General features: G+C 55.2%; 1 protein-coding gene across 2 annotated transcripts in view; it reads right to left on the bottom strand.

The window, feature by feature from the left end:
* Positions 1–570: 570 nt before the first annotated feature.
* LOC135979058 (seizure protein 6 homolog) overlaps positions 571–19,542 on the bottom strand; it is a 35,248-nt gene continuing 16,276 nt past the window's right edge. The window contains exons 10-14 of one of the 2 annotated variants that reach the window (XM_065579664.1): positions 19,295–19,333; positions 17,911–18,028; positions 17,338–17,440; positions 7,549–16,884; positions 571–7,328 (exon numbers count right to left, since the gene is read on the bottom strand). In XM_065579664.1, coding sequence (XP_065435736.1) covers positions 16,855–16,884; positions 17,338–17,440; positions 17,911–18,028; positions 19,295–19,333 — 290 coding nt within the window. In that variant the 3' untranslated portion in view covers positions 571–7,328; positions 7,549–16,854. Of the gene's footprint in view, positions 7,329–7,548; positions 16,901–17,337; positions 17,441–17,910; positions 18,029–19,294; positions 19,334–19,542 lie in introns of both variants that reach the window. The other variant, XM_065579663.1, reaches the window with a different exon arrangement.

The raw sequence follows: 19,542 nt of genomic DNA on the forward strand, positions 1-19,542 counted from the left end.
CAGTCAGGGGCTTATGGACACCCACAGAAGCGTCCCTTCTGTGGGTGGTGTCCCTGACCATCTTGGGCTAATAGCCATTGATGGACCTAGCCGCCATGAACTTATCAAATTCTTTTTTGAATCCAGTTATATCTTCTTGCGAAAGAGTACATCAAAAGTTTCAATGGAGTTTTAAGTTATATTTCACCAGCCTTGTATCAGGCAGAGTGACAACAGACAAGGATCTCAGAGGGCATAGTTCAAAAGGAGTTCTGCTCTAGTCACCACAACCAGTTTCCTAATTACAATTCACTTATAGAGGCCTGAGGCACACACTGGTGTAACAGGCTCAGTCACATCCCTGCCAGATTCCCCAAACGGAGATGCTCCCCAGTACACACTGTAACAGAGTGATAGCACCATGAATATTTTGTTAAAAGTGCCTAGAACTAAAACTTCTGATTATCCCACCTCTAAAGAAAGCAAATGCTGTTTTCCCCATTTTCTCCCTCTCTAATCAGTACCAAACAGAGGAACACACATCTTTATTTTATAACTAAGGCCCTGTATAAAAGACAAGTTTTTATTAAAAAAAAAAAAAAAAATCATGAGTGTAAATGGCGAAGTATTGGATTTCACATGGTTTGCATGCAATTAATTTTACAACTTAATTTAGTCAATTTATAGGCCAGCATGAATTTTACAAGTGTTAGGAAAATTCATTCTGTCCTTGAATTTTTTTTTTTTGGGGGGGGGGGGGGGGGAGATTAAAGACTTCATTGTAGACATTTTCCATTTTTAAAAACATTTAAAAGATCATAGTTTCGGGGCATTTTCATGATTTCTGTGTCCTCCATGAATTTGTATAGGGCCTTAACCAGTTGTCCTCCCTCCTTTTCGTGGGGGAGTGGGGGGGAGAGAGGAGGAAGAGAGTGGGATGTAAAACAAGCCATAGAAAAAATTGCAGGTGGTGACTGTATATTCTTGATTTTTTTCAGCAGTGTTGAGCCTAGGTATGTAGTCTAATTAAGGTCAAAGTACTTTTACAGGTAATATTTAAGATCTGCATAGCAGTCATTAACCAATGAACAGTACCCATCAGAAATCAAATCCAATTCAAATCTCCTTGCTAAAGCAAGTGCCTCTAGGTACTAGAAACCCTTTGGGAGGACGTTTCCACATTCTGAAACGCTCCCATGAGCCACACCTACAGATGCGATAACACACTGGAAGATGGCAGCTAGAAAGTAAAACCATAATGGGTGACTACTGAGCAGAACAATGGATTCAAACTAAGTCACAGTTACTTAAAAAATACTTCACTAAACCAAATAGTTCAGCAAGATGCAGCATCTTTAAAACACAGATTTCACTGCAGCAGTAAAAACTGATGATCACAATTTTCAAAATGTTTAAGACTTACAGTTCAACATAAAAGTATATTTTCCCCTAGGCAGGGTAACAGGCCTTTTTAGTTTTGATCAGTGATTTTATCCTGTACCTTTCAAACAACTTTACTTGTAATTTCAATACCTTTTCTAATAAGTTTAGTCCATTTGATACAGAGGGGGGTGAAGGAATCATGTTTAAGTTCAGCTGTTATAGCACATCTTTTGATCACTGATGACTGGGAAACCCGATTACTGTGGTCCAATTCTGAGAGCAGCAGCAATCAATGGTTTAGTCATCAGGCACACTTCACTGTGTACATGTTAAATCAACCATAAGAAGATTTTACAAGAGCATGCACCCACATACTGAAGAGAATGATACCTTAAGGGTCCTGAACTAAACATTAAAAAAAATTCAGTTTATTAAGTTGTGACAAACCAAACTCCAGAAAATTCTAAGTTCTGCGCACATTATTATTACTCCAGTTGAACTTTTATGGCTTTGCATTTCAGAGCCTTAGTGTAAACTAAAAAAGCAAAACCAAAGTTGAACAAGAGAGCTTAACAGAGCTGCTAGGGCTGATCATGTTACTGTGTCTAAAGGCACATAAAGAATGACTTTTTTTAATTAACTAGACCAGTGCAATTGCGTCTTTCATTAACTTTAATATCTCAAATTCCACATTGCTTCTGAAACCACCTAAATACCAAAGGCAATTAAAGCATACGAATTTGGCAAGCAGCAAATTCATTTAAAATATTTAGTTATTAACAAAGATAAAATAGCATGAATTGTTTTCTTACATAACTTTAAAATAATATGGTCTCTTCTAACGGTTATGAGCTCAAAAAGAAGCTTAAATTAAGTCCAAGTCTCTGTATTCCAGGCTTACTTCAAGGACCTTTTAAAGGATGGATTTTGCCAGTACACTGTTCACATAAAAGGAGGATCTAGTTTTGATAACATTTAAGTTTGAATGTTTACTAAGTTCATTTAAACCTACAAAGAGCCAATGTGCAAGCCTTTTTAAAGTTATTAGTAATTTCAGTATGAAGTTACACTTCAACACTACATGTAAATTAATGAATTTAAACTTTGTCCAATTCACTATTACCTAGCTGAGAGTTAGTTATCTTATGGCAAGATGTCCAGAGCACCTATTTTTATGGCCATTAAAAGACAAAATCACTGAAATTAAGGCAGCAGCTCAGAATCTAGATGCCTCAAAGATTTTTTTCAGTCAAAAAGAGAGAGAGAAGGGGAGGAATCGGACACAAAAGTGAAAAGTCAAAATTAACTCCTAAATTAACTAAATTGAATGCTAGCTTGCGATAGGCCAAGATAATTCTAAATCTGAATAAGGTACAGAAAGTTATTCATGTTGTAGCAGTTGAACATAAAGATTTCACATGTAGAATGGAAAACTGTCAACTGATGTGACTCAGAAACTAAAATATGCAAAACTAGGCTAGTTTAGCTTCATCTGCCTCTCTTAGCAAGCTCTGTTACTCCAATTCTTCAACAACAGCATGCCAGAGGACTGCCAAATCAGAAAGGAGAAACGGAGCCAAACACTCCAAATGTAAACACGGGGAGGCAAGTGTTGCAAAAATGTTTGATGGAACTAGCAGACAGTGCTCAATGCAGTGCTCTTACCCTGTGACAGCCACAAAATTCATCTGGTTCAGAACAAGAGTCAACTATTAAGGGAAATCTTGGGAGGTGGCACAAGAGATTCACAATTTTGGTATGTCAGTGTTGTCATGTAAAGAGCCATATTCACTTCAAAAGGAAGTTGATTAATTTCAGACAATTTAAGTTGCTTCAGTATACTAACACCCTTGTACTCAGGAGCCAGACAAACAAGCAATTGTAACCGAATGTTATGGGTCAGTAATTTGAGAGCACCTTTCACACTAGGAAAATTTAATAGCACTGCTTTAAAAAGTCAGTTCACTTGCTTTGTTTTGTAACTTCTATTGCCATTTTTACTAGTTATCTATTTTAAACCTGCGCTTTTCCTCTCAATCACTTTCTGCTTAATCCTTCAGAAAAGCCATATGGAATTTTTGACATCACAATACAATAGCTACACGTTATCTAGAACAAGGGGGTAAGAGAAAAGTACAGAAAGTTACTAAACAAGAAAACTGCTTTTGGATAATTTTTAAATAGTTTATCCCAGCTCAAAAGCCCCCTTGGAATCGAATTGTCAGATAAAATTCAAGTAAAGACTCTACTGCATTACTTCTAGAACTGTACTATGAATGCAAGTTATTGAAATCACATTAGTGAGTGACAAATTAATATGCAAGCTTCATAACCAAAACCAGAGCTTTAAAAGCTAAAAACCAATAAAGCTTCTTTGGAAAAAGCTGATAAGTGGAAAAAGCATTCTATGCAAAATTTAAATCTGAAGTCAACATATTTGAATATAGCAGACGCAGCATCATAGGTAATCTAGCGAAAAGGGCACTACAAAATTTTCTATAACTATTACCCCATCTAAATTATTTGCAACAACGCTGATGAAATCTGATGTAAGCAAAGAAAATAAAATCTATTTGTTTTTTCCCCAAGCTATAATCTTTCTTGGACAAGATTACAAGAGTGGTCAAATTCATAATAGATGAATCAGAAATCTGTTCCATCCACATGAAGTCATTCTGGGGCTGACAACCCACTCATAACTACAAAGAACTTGGTAAAACTGCTCTTTTTGGCAGGTAAATATACTGTAATTAGACCTGGAAATATTCAAAGCTATCATCTTTTTTCAGCTGGCTTCCAAATATGTGGAAATACTGTAGAAGTCAAGGTATGTTTAAGAACAAAACAAAGGACTTTCAGGAAAGAAGACCAGATCTTCTTGAGTACTCCCGTGAACACCCTGACACTAAACCAAACCAAAAATGGAACCACAATACCTGCCTGGATTATATTTCAAGACTTGCTTTCTGGAACATATCTTCAAAGTGCACACAATAGATTACAGAATGAATTTCAATAAACATGGGTAAGAACTCACCCACCAGACTAACATGGACTATGGAAGCAGAGAACCACACTGCATCATTTTGGGTTGTTTCCTTTTTAAGTTAAAACATGCAGATTGTTGCTTTAGAGATATACACGTATTTACCTAATGTAGCAAGCAAGTTATAAGAACTGTATATGGGGGAGGCAGTGTCACCTAGTGGATAGCGCACTGGACTGGGATTAGGGTGACAGATTCAATTCTTGGCTATGCCACTTCCACGGTGGGCAAGTCACTTCCACGCCTTATCTTTTACAGATGGTACTGACCTCCTTGGTGAAGTGCTTCAGGGTGTACTGTTGAAGCGTTCTAAATAAAAACTAGGTATTGTCGTATTGTTTTCCTCATTGTCACAAGAGAAACTTTTAGAACAGTGAAAATGATATTGAGGGAAATACCTGGAAGATGCCTCAAACAGTTAGCAGAATTCACAAGTTGGCCATAGATTGGTATATTTAAGTTTATAGTCACTATTTAAATGTACTTAAAGCAAGCATTATTGAAACATTGCAGAATAACGGAAATTCATGTACTGCATTCATGCCCAATGGAATGGAAGTTTACTTTAAGCAAGATGTATGAGGTAAAGACAAAACCCAAGTGTTCCTTTGAGGCAACTTGTCTCATTTGCATGCGTTTACAAAATGGTATGCAAGGCTTTGGAAATGAGAACAGGAAAACAGAAAGCAGCCCATCCTTTACTTCTGCTGAAGAAAAAGCCTGTTAAAGCAAATTTAAGCCGAAAATTATTTGAATACGGTGGCTGCATAAATTGCAGGGTTAACCTTACAAACCCCTTACCCTAGAGAGCAGTCTCATTGAAGTCACCATGACTTATATGCATAGCTAATATCTCCATGACTAGAAAGTGGATATTGACTTAAGATCAAGAGACCAGGTTTTAAGTTAAGTGAGAAACTGTGTGTGCATCATTTCCCTCCCCAAAATTCTCAAGGTTTCTAGCAGCTATCCTGCTTCAACAAATGAGACTCAAAACTGTACGGAGGCGTAACATTTTAGGCACTTAATTCGACTTTACCAGGTTCAGCTTATATCAACAACATCCTAACGTACAACATTAATTTGTTTGCGCTGAATTACTCAGCCGTACATTATAAAACAATCCTGTCCTAAAAGGACAGCTATGTGAAGGAGAGCTTCTGTGTAAGCATCCAAGTTTGTCTCTTTCACCAAGTGAAGTTGGCCCAATAAAAGATTACCTCCCCCACCTTGTCTAATTACTAAACAGATTAAACCAAAAAAAAAAAAAAAAAAAAAAAAAAAAAAAACAATGTTCTCCAGCAGATTTTAAGTGCTCTATATAATAAAACTACCAGGGGAACTTCTTCCAGGTAGAAATGATGGTATCATGGATTATAAAAATGGAGCTTCCTGTCTTGGGTATACAGGTCTATAGAATGGTAAGAGGGTACTCCCTACAGAATTCTGACCAGACGGTTAATTTCCCCAGTATCAGTAATCACTGTAATAAGCGCCCTAAGACCTGCAATTAGCATATAAAAAATACAACCATTCAGCTAAAGTCACAAGGAGACAACTGTAGCCGAGTCAAACAAATATCCGAGGCATGAAAGACAATAAGGAATGTGGTTAAAAAAATCTCTCTCCAAGGAAGAATACCGATTTGCCAGAACTTCATTGCTCTGACTTGCCCTGCTCCCTCCCCCATCCCATTATTCACTTTGGCTGTCTGAATTTCACATGAGCCTGAGTCAATTGCTGAACAGATATACGCAAATTCGCTTTCGATGCATTTGGGCTCCTCACACAGAAGCAAAAAATAACTTCTCAGGGCAGAAACCGAAGTTCAGACATCTCCTGACTTTGCTAGTTTGCTTTTTGTTACTAGCTTGGGAGGCTTCCAGGTAATGCACCGAAGGTCCAGTCAGTCCCCCCCTCACAGCAGCCACTATGCTCTAAAGCACACATTTCTAAACCACCACCGAGGATTAGCAACAAGAGCACAAAACTACAGGCAAGCTGTCCCTGAATTCGTATTGGTCACTCCTACAAGATGGAACAGGCAGGTCTAAAGGACAGGAGGAAGGAAAAGGGAATAAGGAGGGGTCAATTTTCAAGTTCAGAGTTCTGGATCAACGCTGGGAAGATACTTCTGTATTCAAAATACTACAGTAACGGTGCCAGGGTTTGGAAGTGCTATATGCAGCCAAAATGGCGCTGAGAATAAAAATATAATTTAAAGGAAGGTCGCCATATTGTAAACAGTGAGGCAGGGAGAGACACAGAGACAGCAACCTCCATTATTCCCAGCAGCTGCAGCAGCACCACCGAGGCGCTCAGCAACGTCAGGCCAGTCCAAGAGACGCAAAGGCGACTTCCCACCCATCGCAGCCCCCAAGGGATCCCCCGAGCAAGGCAGCCCCGAAGATGGAGCGGGAAGAAGAGAAACTTCAAGGCTGAACCCCCGGGCGCCTGCAATAAAGGCGATGCGAAGCGCAGGCGGCCAGCACAGCTCCTCCTCTAGCCTCTCCACACTTCACACAAAAAGGAAAGAGGAGCCGCCTGCCCACCCCCAGGCGCCAGAGCGAGCCGCTGCGCCCCACGGAAAGGGGGCTCGGGGGCTTTTCACCTCGGCTGCCCCGGAGGAGCGGGCGCTCGCTCGCGGGAGCAGCCCTAGCGGGGGTTTGTTCGCGCACACAATGCGCCGAGCTAACGGGCAGGACTCCGGCGAGCGCCGGGCGGGCCCCGGGCCTTACCAGCACTGGAGGTGGAAAGCGGCCGGGCAGTGATCGCAGCACAGCAGATCCCCTCCTTCCTTGCAGCTATCGCAGCTATCATGGTTCGTGGCCCGGCCACTGCGCCGGGCCTCCTTCTCGGGCCGCCGGCCCTTCTTCTCGCCGTCCTCGCTCTTCGGCGGGGCCAGCAGGGCTTGGATTTGCTGCACACACAAACAGAGGGGCGGTGAGGGGCTGGGCCGAACCCTGCCGGCCCGGGGACGCGGCCCCCACCCCGCCCGAGCCCCCGCGGCTCCTCCCGGGGCCGGCTCCGTCCCTCCGCGCTTCCTTGTATGGGCCGCGGGGGCTCCCGTCAGCCCGGCCCCGAGGGGGGGCCCGGCCCCCAGCGGCCCCCGCCATTTCCCCGGCGCGGCGGCGGCTCACCTCCATCAGCCCCCCGGAGGTGTCCAGGTCGTACACGATCGTCTTGGTCTCCATCTTGCCCCACATTCATCCAGCCCGGGCGCGGCGGGGGGCCCGGCCCGGCCCGGGGGCCCCGGCCCCTCGGCGGGGGCAGCGGCGGCTCCTCGCGCGCTCTCCGGGGGCGGGCGGGGGGGCCTCAGGCCAGTCCCGGCGGGGGGCGGCTCGGTGCGGGCGGGGGCCCCTCGCCCCGGGGGAGGCGGCGGCGCTCGGCCTATCCCACGGGCCGCTGCTGCTTCCCCGTCCTCCTCCTGCCGGGCCCGGGGGAGGCTGCGGGGGGCCCCGCGCCCAGTGCCATGCCGGGGGAGGGACGGGCGGGGGGTCGGGCTGGACCTGCGCAGGGGCTCCGGGCTCGGCTGGGCTCCGCTCCCTCCGCCTCAGACACACAGGAGGCGCCGCTAGCTGCTTAGGGCCCCGCCACCGCGCACCCCGCGCAGGCGCAGCCCGCCCGGGCCCGGACACCCCCGCCGCGCAGGCGCAGCCCGCCCGGGCCAGGACGCCGGCGCGCAGGCGCAGGCCGCCCGGGTCGGGCTCCGGAACCTCGCCACCCCACGCGCAGGCGCAGCCGAGCTTGGCCCCGGACACTACCACGCAGGCGCATCCCAGGTGGCATAAGCGCCCCCATCCGCCCAGGCGCGATGCAGTTAGGCGCCATTCCCGCGCAGGCGCACACCGGCCTCCCTCCAGCCCAGTCCCGGCGCAGACTCAATCTGACCGGCCCGGCCAGGAACCCCTCCCCGCCCCGCTCTATCCCCGCGCAAGCGCAGTTCAGACTGCCCATGCGTTCTACGCGCATGCGTAAGTCCTCCCTTGTGGGCAAGCTCGGCGCAGCTGCAGTGGGTCTGGCGTGCCGACAGGCGGCGCGCTCCGCAGGGGGTGGGGCTGGGGTGCTGTGCTCGGCGCTGTACAAAGAGGGGCCCAGCCAGCTCCCAAGGCAGAGCACAAAGCTGTGCTCCTGCTGTCTCATGGCCCTGGCATGTGCCCACCTTGCGCCTGGCCTCTCTCTCCTGGGGGTGCCCGGTCCCATCCTTCGCCCTGCGGGGCCCGTGCCTGCAAACCACGGCCTGGGCAGCTGGCAGCAGTGCCCTGGGGCCGGAGTGCCCTTGGCTTTGCCAGCCTGGTAACACTGGGGAGAATGGTGCAAGTAGGGACCACTCCTGTCTGTATTCACTGCCCCTCGCGCTCGTCAGGCACTGGCCTGGGGTACCCCAACGTTGACTAGTGTAGATGGGCTGGTGTCCAAGGGGGGGGTTCAAGGTGGAATAGAAACATGCCGGGGGAGGGTCTGAAACCGTCTTTTTATCCCAGAACTGTGCCAGTGTGGGCAGCAGGCTTGTGGCATGAGCACCCTTGCCCTGTGCTTGAGAGCCCATCTGTAGCGGGGAGGACAGGTGAGCTGCCGTGCCCGGTCAGTGCTTGGCCTCTTGGAGCCTGCCGTCAAGAGTGCTAATTGTGGGTTGGGAGGGGAGACTGAAAGGGACTGAGACCCCCAGCCCACCCCATCACGACTGGCACAACGTCTAGTCACTCTGGACCGGGGCTGGATTTGGATGGCTGCACTAGCTCTGAAAGGCCCAGTCTTCGGCCCCATTCGGCCCTTCTGCAAGGTGCAGCTCTTAGGAGGCTGCTCGCCCTTCCCGGGGACTGACGCCAGCAGCAGCAGCCAGTACCCGAAGGGTTAGCCAGTAACAAGCTGCTTCTGGGAGCGCGCCTCACCCCATGTGACCGTGGGAGCATAATGCCTTTTCTGACAGGCCCACGTCCTGGCAGTGACATCATCCATGGCACCGCTACGTACCCCTGGGCTGGGCCAGCCACTGCCAGCTGGGGTACAGCCCAGCCATTTGCCTTATTCCTTTTTAATGTGGGTTCAGACTTCCTCCTTCCCACCAACAGACAGCGTGTGGATAAAGCATGGCTGAGCTGTGTGGCCTGGGGTGCGTGTGTAATCCCTCTCCCCTGGCTTTGTGCTGGTTTCATTGTTCGCCTACCCGCAGCCACATGCGGTGAGCTCAGTGCGCCTGGCCTGGAATGTCACCTCCAGGGGAGCCGCTGGAGAAAGGGGCCCCTGGCCTTGCTATCCTACTTTCCTCCACTGTCGGCTCTGATGACTTTCTGTGGCAGTCCTGGGCCAGCGAGGGAGCCCTCTGCCTGCTGCTCTGAGCCCTGCCTGGCTCCCAAGTCCTTGCGTGCCTGCCGGAGGAAGTGGCTTCCGCTGACTAACAGTAGTAGCAGCAGTAGCTTCAGGTTGTGTTGCTTGCAGCCGCCACGCAGTTGTAGCTGCGCCCCACACCACATGTTGGGGAATTGCTGCCTTTTCGGAGCCAGGTGCCGCTAGCAGCGTTTGTGCAACATGCTTGTGATTTCTGTGCTAAGCGCTATGGATGTCACTGCTCTGAAGGTTCCCCAGATTAAAATGCTTATGGGCCAAAAAGCCCTTGGAATGCTGTGCTTCGTGGCCTCCGAATTCCCTTGTGCTGTCACTTCGCCTGAGTGCCAGGGCGTCAGCATTACCAAGCCACCGTCACACTCCAGCAGGCAGACTAGACAATGCAATATTGTCTCACGAGCCCATGTAACTTCCCAGCGTGCTGAGCCCCAGGGGCTGTAGGTATAAGCAGAAACTCGCTCCTTTCCACTGGCCTCCTTCTTCCTGCTGCGGCATGCAGGGCTGTCACCGCTGGGGCGGTCACTGCGGGGGCTTCCCCTGTGGTGGGTTCATCACCTTTCGGCCTATGCCAGAAGAAATGCAACCTGTGGGGCAGTCGTGAGCAGGAAGTGTGGCTGTGGGTGGCCCACAGCTAGGGTGACCAGACAGCAAGTGTGAAAAATCAGGAGGGGGGTGGGGGGTAATAGGAGCCAATACAAGAAAAAGACCCAACAATCGGGACTGTCCCTATAAAATCGGGACATCTGGTCACTCTACTCACAGCCCAGCTGCGTGTCCATGCAGCAGGTTTCCTGTGTCTGGGCCTGCTGCGGGGCGTGATTTCCCCATCTCCCTGTGTGCTGTTGGCCTGGGCTGCACCAATACCGACCGCATCCCACTCTGAGCCCCTGGTGGCTCCAGCTAGGGCCGGGGGTAGGGGTGAGAGGTGGGCAAGGGCTGCCCTTCCCCAGAGTCTGTGCTTAACACTGGGCCAGTGAAGGCTCCACCCCTCCCCAGGTTATGGTTCGAACTCAAACAGCCTGGCCGCCGGCTGCTGTGATGGTGCCAGGGAGGATCCAGGAATGCTCACACCTGCTTTTCTTCCTGAGCTTGCAGTTTCAGTTCGCCAGGCATGAGAAATCAAATGAAGCAGCTCCCCCACCTCAGGCAAAGCTCTGGGGACCGAGAGGACGACCCGAGGGTCTGGGCTTTTGATGCTCCCCAACAACCCGCTGGCAGGCAGCAGTGAGGCAATTCAGCGACCTGTGCGTGGAGGCCACGGGGAGTCAATGCCCTTGGGCCGCTCGGCTCTCTCTGACACTGATGGGCACCAGGGGGAGTGGCACCCTTGCCAAGGCCAGGCAGGGTAGGCGCTCAGTGAGCAGCCGCTCAAGCAGCAAGACTGCCCAGGAGCCAGGTGGACCCTGGAGAAATCTCGGGCCAGTCCTGTGGGAGACTGGGCTAAGTGCAGGGGGGTGGAGGACGAAGGTGGGGCAAGTCACAGGCTGGCATGACATGGGGGTGCAGCAGTGTTACCTACCTGGCAGGTGGTTGGGGGTAGCGGTGTAGTGGACAAATGGCCAAGAGGAGAGTGTGGGCTCAAACAACACCCCCTCATCCCGCACATCAGCTTGGCTTCTCCTGGCAGGTTCGGCTCAGCTTCCCACTGCCTCGGGCTGCAAGGCAGCCACTTGGTGCTGGAGCAGCGGGAACCCAGTAAACGCCCCCCACCCCTCTGGCCATCCCACCTGGGCTCGTCCAGGTCCTGCCCGATTCAGGGGCCTGGCCATAGCTAGCTGTCTTTGGCCTTTCTCCTGCAGCCCAGCACGCAATACAAGCCCCTGGCCCATAGAACTGACCCCCTCGACCCCATGGAGTCTCTGGCTCGCTGGCCTTTTTGGAGAAAAACCTCTGCTTGGGGGAGGGTGTTTGGGGGTGGTTTAATTTGGGGGATGAGGGGAAGCTGCAAAAGGCCTTATTGCGGTGGAAGGGCTTTTCAACGAGGAATGCTCTGCAGCGTTTCCTGTAGACAGGCTTGGATTCACCTGATCCCCTCTGGAAGTTTGTCCATACCCGGGTCCCCAGCGCTCACACTTCCCCCAGCCTTTGAGATCTGCATGCTCCCGGAGGAGCGCTGCTGGCACGTGGTTCGTAGCCTGAAATCCGGCTCTGGGTGGATGGAGCTGGGGCTTGAGCCATTCATGTTTTTGAAAATGAGAACCTAGGGCAGCCTTCCCCTGGCATCGGCAGCTGACTAGGCGCCAGTGAAGAGATGGGAGCACGGGCCTGACACGCTCACAGCAGCCCTGACCATACCGGAAGCAGGCAGCTGCGCTCCCAGCTGAGTCCAGTGCATGGTCTACAGGGACACAAGGGGGTCCAGGAAGGTCCCATGGGGCTGCCCTTCTCTTGTGTCCTCCCATTCCCGGAGCTCGGCTCTGCACCATCACGCTCCATCCAGGACAGTGCCCAATTTCCCCAGCCGGGGGTGGTTGGTGTGTTGGGACCCTGAGTACGTCTGCAGCAGGGAGTGAGGTTTAGACATCGCCCCAGGCGGTTTCAGCGGGTTCGCCCTCAACACACACAGGTGGTTCTTTTGGCTGCCGGAGGGATGGGGGAGCATGACAGGTGAGGACAGGACAGAAAATTCGGGCCGCCTGCCGCTCTCGTTCCAGGGGAGGAAGGTGTGAGAAGGTTCCCTGTGCTCACAGATTGCAGGACCCAGGAACACGGCACCACCACGCAGAGCAGGTTCTTCTAAAACACCAGTTTATTAAGGAAACAACTGAAAGAAAAGCCTGGCTCTTCTCCCCAAAACGGGCCGGCGGCTGAAAGCTGTGACTGTCCATGACATTTTACACGGGAAAAGCTTCCAGCCCAGGCTGGGGCTTGCCAGGCCCAGGGGCTCCGGCTGGGTCGGGGGGCAGCAGCACTAAGCCCCCCTTTCCTCACTGCCCTGCACAAGCACTCTTGCCCCTCATGGAGACCGTGCAGAGCTCCCTGTCCCTCCAGCACCGGTGCCCCTTGCTGGTGGGATGCCCCGTCCTGTCCGTCTCCGCAGCCCAGCCTGCTGCTTCTCACTCCCTTCTCACAGAGAACAGCCTGGCAGGTGCCGTGGCTGGGCTGGCGGGCGAGGGCAAGGGGCCCTGGCAAACAGGGGCTGGGAGCCGCTTGGGCTGGCGTCTCTCTCAAAGCCCCATCAGGGCTCTCTGGGAAGCAGCCGGTGCAGCCAAACACTCAGTCCTGTCCTGGCGCCACGCTAGGCTCTCTGCAGCAGCGGGACAGCCATTCAGAAGGGCCCGAGAGGCAGAGGGGGGTGGGCTGGGCTAGACGCCCGGGGGGCCAGGAGGATTCTGGCTGCAGGCTGGAGCTGGTGGCCACCACCTCAGGGAGTATGGCATCTTGAGCGCAGGGGCCCTGAGCAGGTGCACCTGGGTGGGAGAAAATGTCTCCCTGCCCCAGCCTCCTGACCCAGCCCACGCACACAACTCACCAGGGGTCTCTTTGGGCCACATGTGACCGAGCCGGTGTCCACCCCCACCCCCCATCTGCCTCCTGCCGGGCATTTGGCTGGAAAAACGCTGGCAGTGGCTGGCGGAGCCCAGGGCTGGTTGTGCACAGCCAGAGCCTGGCGAACTGGCAGGGGCGTGAGCTGGCTCTGGGGAGCTCGATACTCGCCTGCCCTCACTGCTTCCCATTCCCCAGGCAGCCCTGCCCAGAGTCAGGCAGTGGACAAGTGACCAGACATGTGGGGCTGGAGTTCACCGTCCTGGGGATTTAGGGGCAGGTTGTGGGGGTCCCTTAGGCTGCCTCACAGGGGCTAATCAAGGTGCCCCGAAGCCCGCAGGGCAGGAGTCACGCCCAGGCAGGATGGCTGCCCGTGGAGCTGTGTGACCTGCCCTCGTTGTGCCTGTCCCCAGCCTCTCTAGGTTGGGGCAGGCGCTGGGGTGAGCAGGTGAAGCAGTGTGACCTGACGGGGGCTGGCAGACCAGCGCCAAGGGTGGAGCCCAGCCACCTGGAGGTGCCACTTCAGGGTGGAGCTGTTGGTTCCCAGCCCGTTCCTGAGCCCCTGGAATCACATGCCCCCTCTGGGTCTGGGCGGGAGGGTATCATGCTGCCCGCCACTGACAACCTGGGGGAAGCTTGGACTTAGCTTGGGCCCATCCTCCTCCAGTGCCCCCTGGGCAGCCGGGGGCTCCCCTCAATGAGACTCGGCCGTGGGGCTGAGCCGCAGCCTGGGGTCGCTGCTGCCCCTTCTGCAGGCCCTGAGCCTGGTGTTGCATTGTAGTCCTGCGGCTCCCATAGAGTGCGAGACCTCCCCCGTCTCTCTCTGTGCCAGGCCAAGAGACCGTGCCCTGTGCTTGCCCACTCAACCCTGCCTGGGCCACCCCCTTGCTGGTCAGCATTAGCTGCTTTATGCCCTCCCCAGACCATGGGGCAGCTAGGCCAGAGCACATTAGCGCTGTCCCTGCCCCAGGGGCCGGGTCCTTGGCCCAGGCCCATCTTACCACCACTTCGTCTCTGACCTGCATGGCAGGAACACTGCAGCCGCTGTGCCCAGGGGATGGCCAGCACCTCCTCATGGCCTGCATCTGAACACGCTGCACTGTGCTGGGAGCCATCTCTGTCCAGGCTGGGCCCTAGCCAGGGCCACTGGAATCTGCCTGTTTGGCTCAGGAGCACCCCTTTAAACCGGGGGGAGGGGGCTTGCTCCCTGGGCTGGGGATGCCCCCACTCTAAGCCATGTAGTTCTCCCACGAACCCCACTGCAATGGCAGCTTGTTGCACCCTGCGGGAAGATGCAGGCCTGCTGCTGCTCACGCAAAGGGAGTGCGGGGGAGTCTGGGCCCTGCCCTTCGGGCTTTCTCCTAGATCCCAAGGCCACAAGGGTCCCTTGTGACCACCCAGCCTGAGCCCCCTACAGCACAGACCTGAGACCCGCCCCAGTAATCCCTTGGGCAGAACTGTTAGAAAAACAGCCCGTCCTGATTTTAAAATGGTCCGTGACGGAGAATCCACCCCAGCTCTGGGTCAGTTGTTCCAATGGGAATTCCTCTCACTGCTAACAATTTCCACCTTACTTGTGCCAGTGTGAACTGCTTAGCTTCAGCTTCCAGCCGCTGGCCGGGTTAGACCCTTCTCTGCTAGATGGAAGAGCCAACACACTATCAAATGTTTGTTCTTCCTGTAGATACCTGTAGACTGGGCTCAAGTCACCCAGAACCTTCTCTTTGCTAAGCTACAGAGTCGGAGCTCTTGGAGTCTCTCACTAGGAGGCAGGTTTTCTAACCCGTTCCTCGTTCTCGGGGCTCTTCTCTGAGCCCTCCCCAATTTAGCACCATCCTTGACTTGTGGACCCCAGAACTGGACCAGGATCCCAGCAGCGGTTGCGCCAGTGCCACACACAGAGGGAAAAGCTTTTTGCAGTCTCTGCTTGGCATGACAAGTCCTCCAGCCTGTAACACAGCCTGCAGTCTCTGCTCCTCCACATTGACATTTAGCAGGATTCAAATACAGTTTACCAAGCAATCCGTATTGCTCTTAGCAGTGACCTGGCCTCTTCATTGTGTACCACACCCCCAGTTGTGTGTCATCTGCAAACTTTATCGGTGATGATTTGGTGTTTTCTACTGATGATGTTAAATAGCACAGGGCCGCGAACTGCCCCCCGGGACACACACCTGTTTGATGACGATTCCCCACCTACAATGACATTTGCAGACCTATTACTACCAGGTTGATTTTACAGAATTCTAATGTGAATGTCGTTTTTACACTGGCCCCAGAGGCTGGCAGCAGGGGCAGGGCTGTGTTACTGGCGGGTGACTTAGGTGTCTCACACAGCGAGATGCAGTGCTTGATATTCAGGGCACAGTGCCATGCCAGCATTCCTCTAACCTACGACCACGAGCCACTGAAATGCCCTGCATTCTGCTACCCCTGCTACACACACAGAGGGAGGGTGGGGAGTTGCAAACACTCATCGAGGTACAATGTGTCTCTGAGTAGTTCCAGGGCTGGGTGTTTTGCTCCCATGAGCCAGGCTCAGAGCCTCCTTCTCCTGCACCATCCAGTATGTGCCAGAGGAGGGCAAACTTGCATTTGGCTTCAGCGGCTCATCTCCCTGGCTCCCCAGACTGCACTGTTATCCTGGCTGGCCAGCTGCCCCAGCTCCCTGGCTGCAGGCAGGATTCGGCTCTGGCTCCCAGGAGCGGTACGGGGAGCAGGTGCTGGAATCCAGTCACTCCCCGGCTAAGGAGCAGGAGACAGCGACTGCAAAACATCCAATTCCACGGCATGCATACTGACACTGGGCTGTCCTGGGACACGGGGGAGTCCACGGCTGCAGATTGGCAGAGTCCATGGGGCAGCGCACAGCTCTGCACGCGGCTGCCTCAGGCTGGCTGCAAACTCAGGCAGGCGATGCTGCGGCGCTGACACTCGGGTCAGATTTTCCACAAGCACGAGGGCAAGAATCCTCCCGGCTGAGAGCGAAGCTGAAGCCCTGGAGCCAACTCGGCAGCAGGCTCCTCACACCTGGAGTACGCAGGGCCCGGTTCAGACCCCACGAGCTACAGCTCAGAGCCTGGGACACGAGGGGCTGAACAGGTTCGTGGGAATAAAGTGTCTCCTTGGCTCCCTTTCCCCTGCTCTGGGCTGGGCCAGGCTGGCGATGGGAGGGAGGCTGCAGAGCCCAGCCCCACGGGCACGGTGTTATCCCCGGTCGCTGTGGGCAGGAGCGGGAGGCCGTGTGGCTGGCTCTGGCCTGGCCTGGCAGGTCCTGTGCACAGCTCCATGCGGCGTGACAGAGAGTCCAGGGCCCATCACACCCACATGGAGCCCAGAGCCTCCCAGTTTCTCTGTGCACAGACCCTGCTGGACTGAGGGCTGGGGCTGGGCACGGCAGCGCCAGCAGGAAGGGGCCAGGCCGGGGAGGGGAGCTGGGCCGCTGGCTCCTCCTGGAAAGCGCTTGGGCAGAGTCTCTTGGGGACAATATTTACAGTCCCTTCCCGCAGGACGCCGGCGGGGTGTCCGGAGGGGCCCGTCGGCGTGGGGGGCCGAGGACAGTGCTGCTGGGGCGGCCCCTCCTCCCGGCTCGGCTCAGCTCAGCTCAGCTCGGCCTAGATGGAAACTTCATATTCCCTCGTGTCCTGGAAAGGAAACAGACTGCAGGGGGTTGGACACTTCCCAGCGCTGCCGGGGTGTGCTCTGCCCAACCCCACTGGGGGCAGCGTCCCCACACTCGTTCCCCCCACCCCCTCACGCGTTCCCTTCCTCCCTCCCCCCTCCTCTCCCTCCATCTTTCCACCCCCCCGCTTGGGGCTCCCTTTGCAACCCCCTCCTGGGGTTGGCTACTGCTGCACAGAATGACCCCTCTTCTGCTCCACGCACATACTGGGGGGCTGGGGCAGACCCAGCCAGGGCCCAGGGCACTCCCCAGTGAGGGGCATGGGGCTGCCCGTTTGCACAGCTGCTCTGCAGCCCTCCAGCCAGGGCCGAGCCAGCCCCCAGCACCCGGCAGTGCCCCAAGCACCTGGGTTTACTCCCAAGCTGCCGACAGCCCAGGGCTGCTGGGGCCCGACTGAGCGGGGCTCAGGACTTACTCCTGTCTCGTAGGCGGTGTTGTCAAAGGCCGATTCCACGGTGATGTGATCGTAGGGGTGAGAACCAGACAGGGGCAGCTGCAGGGACGGTTTCCCCTGGAGCCTGCAGGGGACAGAGACGAGCAGGCAGTGACCCAAGCTGGCAGAGCACTGATGGGCTCCCACTGACAGACAGGGCTGGGCAGGGCGCAGACAAGAGAACATGGGGCCCAGGCGGGGCAGATGAGTCCCGGGGCAGATGAGGTTGAGCCGGGGCAGATGAGAACATGGGGCCCACGCTGGGGGGCAGGGGCAGACAGGGCTGGGGACTGGGCAGGGGGGCAGACAGGGTTGGGCAGGGGCAGACGGGGCCAGGCAAGAGACAAATGGGGCCAGGCAGGAGGGCAGAGGGGCCGGGGCAGACGGGGCTGGTAGGAGGCAGACAGGGTAGGATGCAGGGCAGACGGGACCAGGCAAGAGACAGATGGGGCTGGGCGGGCAGGAGGGCAGAGGGGCCAGGGGCAGACAAGGCCGGGCAGGGGCAGACGGGGCTGGCAGGAGGCAGACTCCCCCCTCCCTCCCCGTGGCACTCACTTGGAGAAGTAGAGGTAAATGCCTCCAATGAGCAGCGCTACGACCAGCACTGGCAGGAAGATGGCGATGGCAATGTTGGGGCCCTCCTGCGGGTTCCCCGAGGGCGAGACCTTTGCGACTGCGGAAGAGACAGGGAAAGGGGGGAGGGAGGGGTACAGAGACGGGGGCAGCAGGCAGGGGAAGAAGAGAATTTACCAGACTCTTTGGGTAGCTTGGTGGGGATGAGGGGAGGGGGGATCCTGCCCCCCCTTCTCAGGGCACTGGGGTTCCACCCCTCTCCCCCCCCAGGCACTTCAGTGACAGGTGCCCTGCATGGACATGGGACCCAGCCTGCTGTGCCTCCTCCCCGCTCACAGGGGAAACGGCGCCTCCTGCTGGCCGCCCGCATCCTGGCTCTGCGCTCGCTGCTCAGCCCAGCCCACATCCCCAGATAGCCCACCCCCATGGGCACCCACTCCCACCTGCACCCCCAGGGGCACCCCTCCCACCCGCACCCCCATGGGCACCCCCACAGACACCCGCATCCCACCCGCACCTCCACGGGGACCCACTCCCACCACACCCCCATGGACACCCCCATAGGCACCCACTCCCACCCACACCCCCACAGGCACCCCCAGGGGCACCCACTCCCACCCGCACCTCCACGGGGACCCACTCCCACCACACCCCCATGGACACCCCCATAGGCACCCACTCCCACCCACACCCCCACAGGCACCCCCAGGGGCACCCACTCCCACCCGCACCCCCACGGGCACCCCCACGGGCACCCACTCCCACTGGCACTCCCACCTGCACCCCCATGGGCACCCACTCCCACCCACACCCCCACAGGCACCCCCAGGGGCACCCACTCCCACCCGCACCCCCACGGGCACCCCCACGGGCACCCACTCCCACTGGCACTCCCACCTGCACCCCCATGGGCACCCACTCCCACCCACACCCCAACCTGCACCAACACCGTTACCCCCACCGGCACCCCCTCCCACCGGCACCCCCACCGGCACCCCCACCAGCACCACTCCCACCAGTACCTGCACCTGAACCCTTTCTTTGATCCCTCCTTTGCTGAGTCTCCCTGGCCGGCCCCTGCCGGGTGAGCCGTCCCTGTGGGCAGAGCTGCACCTGCAGGCCCCAGCAGTGAGGCCAGCCCACCTGCCCCCTGCCCCCAGCGCCACCACTCCCTGCGTTTCTGTATCTCCATCTCTCCTGATATTCAGTGTCATCTGCTCTCCCCACCCGTCTCCCGGCCTCAGTGGCTCCCAGGCCACCCCCCTCAAGGCCCCTGCCCCACATCTGCCCTAGAGGGACCCTCCCGCACGGCAGCCTGTGGAGAGCCTGCAGGGAGAGCCGAGTGAGACCGCTGCCGGGTTCTTACCGTCCAGGTTCCGGTTGCTGTAAAATTCATCGTAAGCGGCTGAAAGAAGAGAGGGAAGAATGAAAGGCGGGAAGGGGGGGCAGCAGCTGGGCAGAGCGAGGGGGGCAGGGCTGCAGTGGTTATTAAGTGTGAGCCTGTGGCCGGTGCTTCGCTAGTGGCTTGGCCCAGCGTGGCCCCCCTGCCCTGGGGCTGACATGGGCACATGCTCCCTGCGCCGTGGGGCGGGAGCGTTAGTCAGGCTAGAGAAG

The sequence above is a fragment of the Chrysemys picta genome, unplaced genomic scaffold, assembly GCF_011386835.1.
Source record: "Chrysemys picta bellii isolate R12L10 unplaced genomic scaffold, ASM1138683v2 scaf629, whole genome shotgun sequence".
Taxonomy (NCBI): Eukaryota; Metazoa; Chordata; order Testudines; family Emydidae; genus Chrysemys; species Chrysemys picta.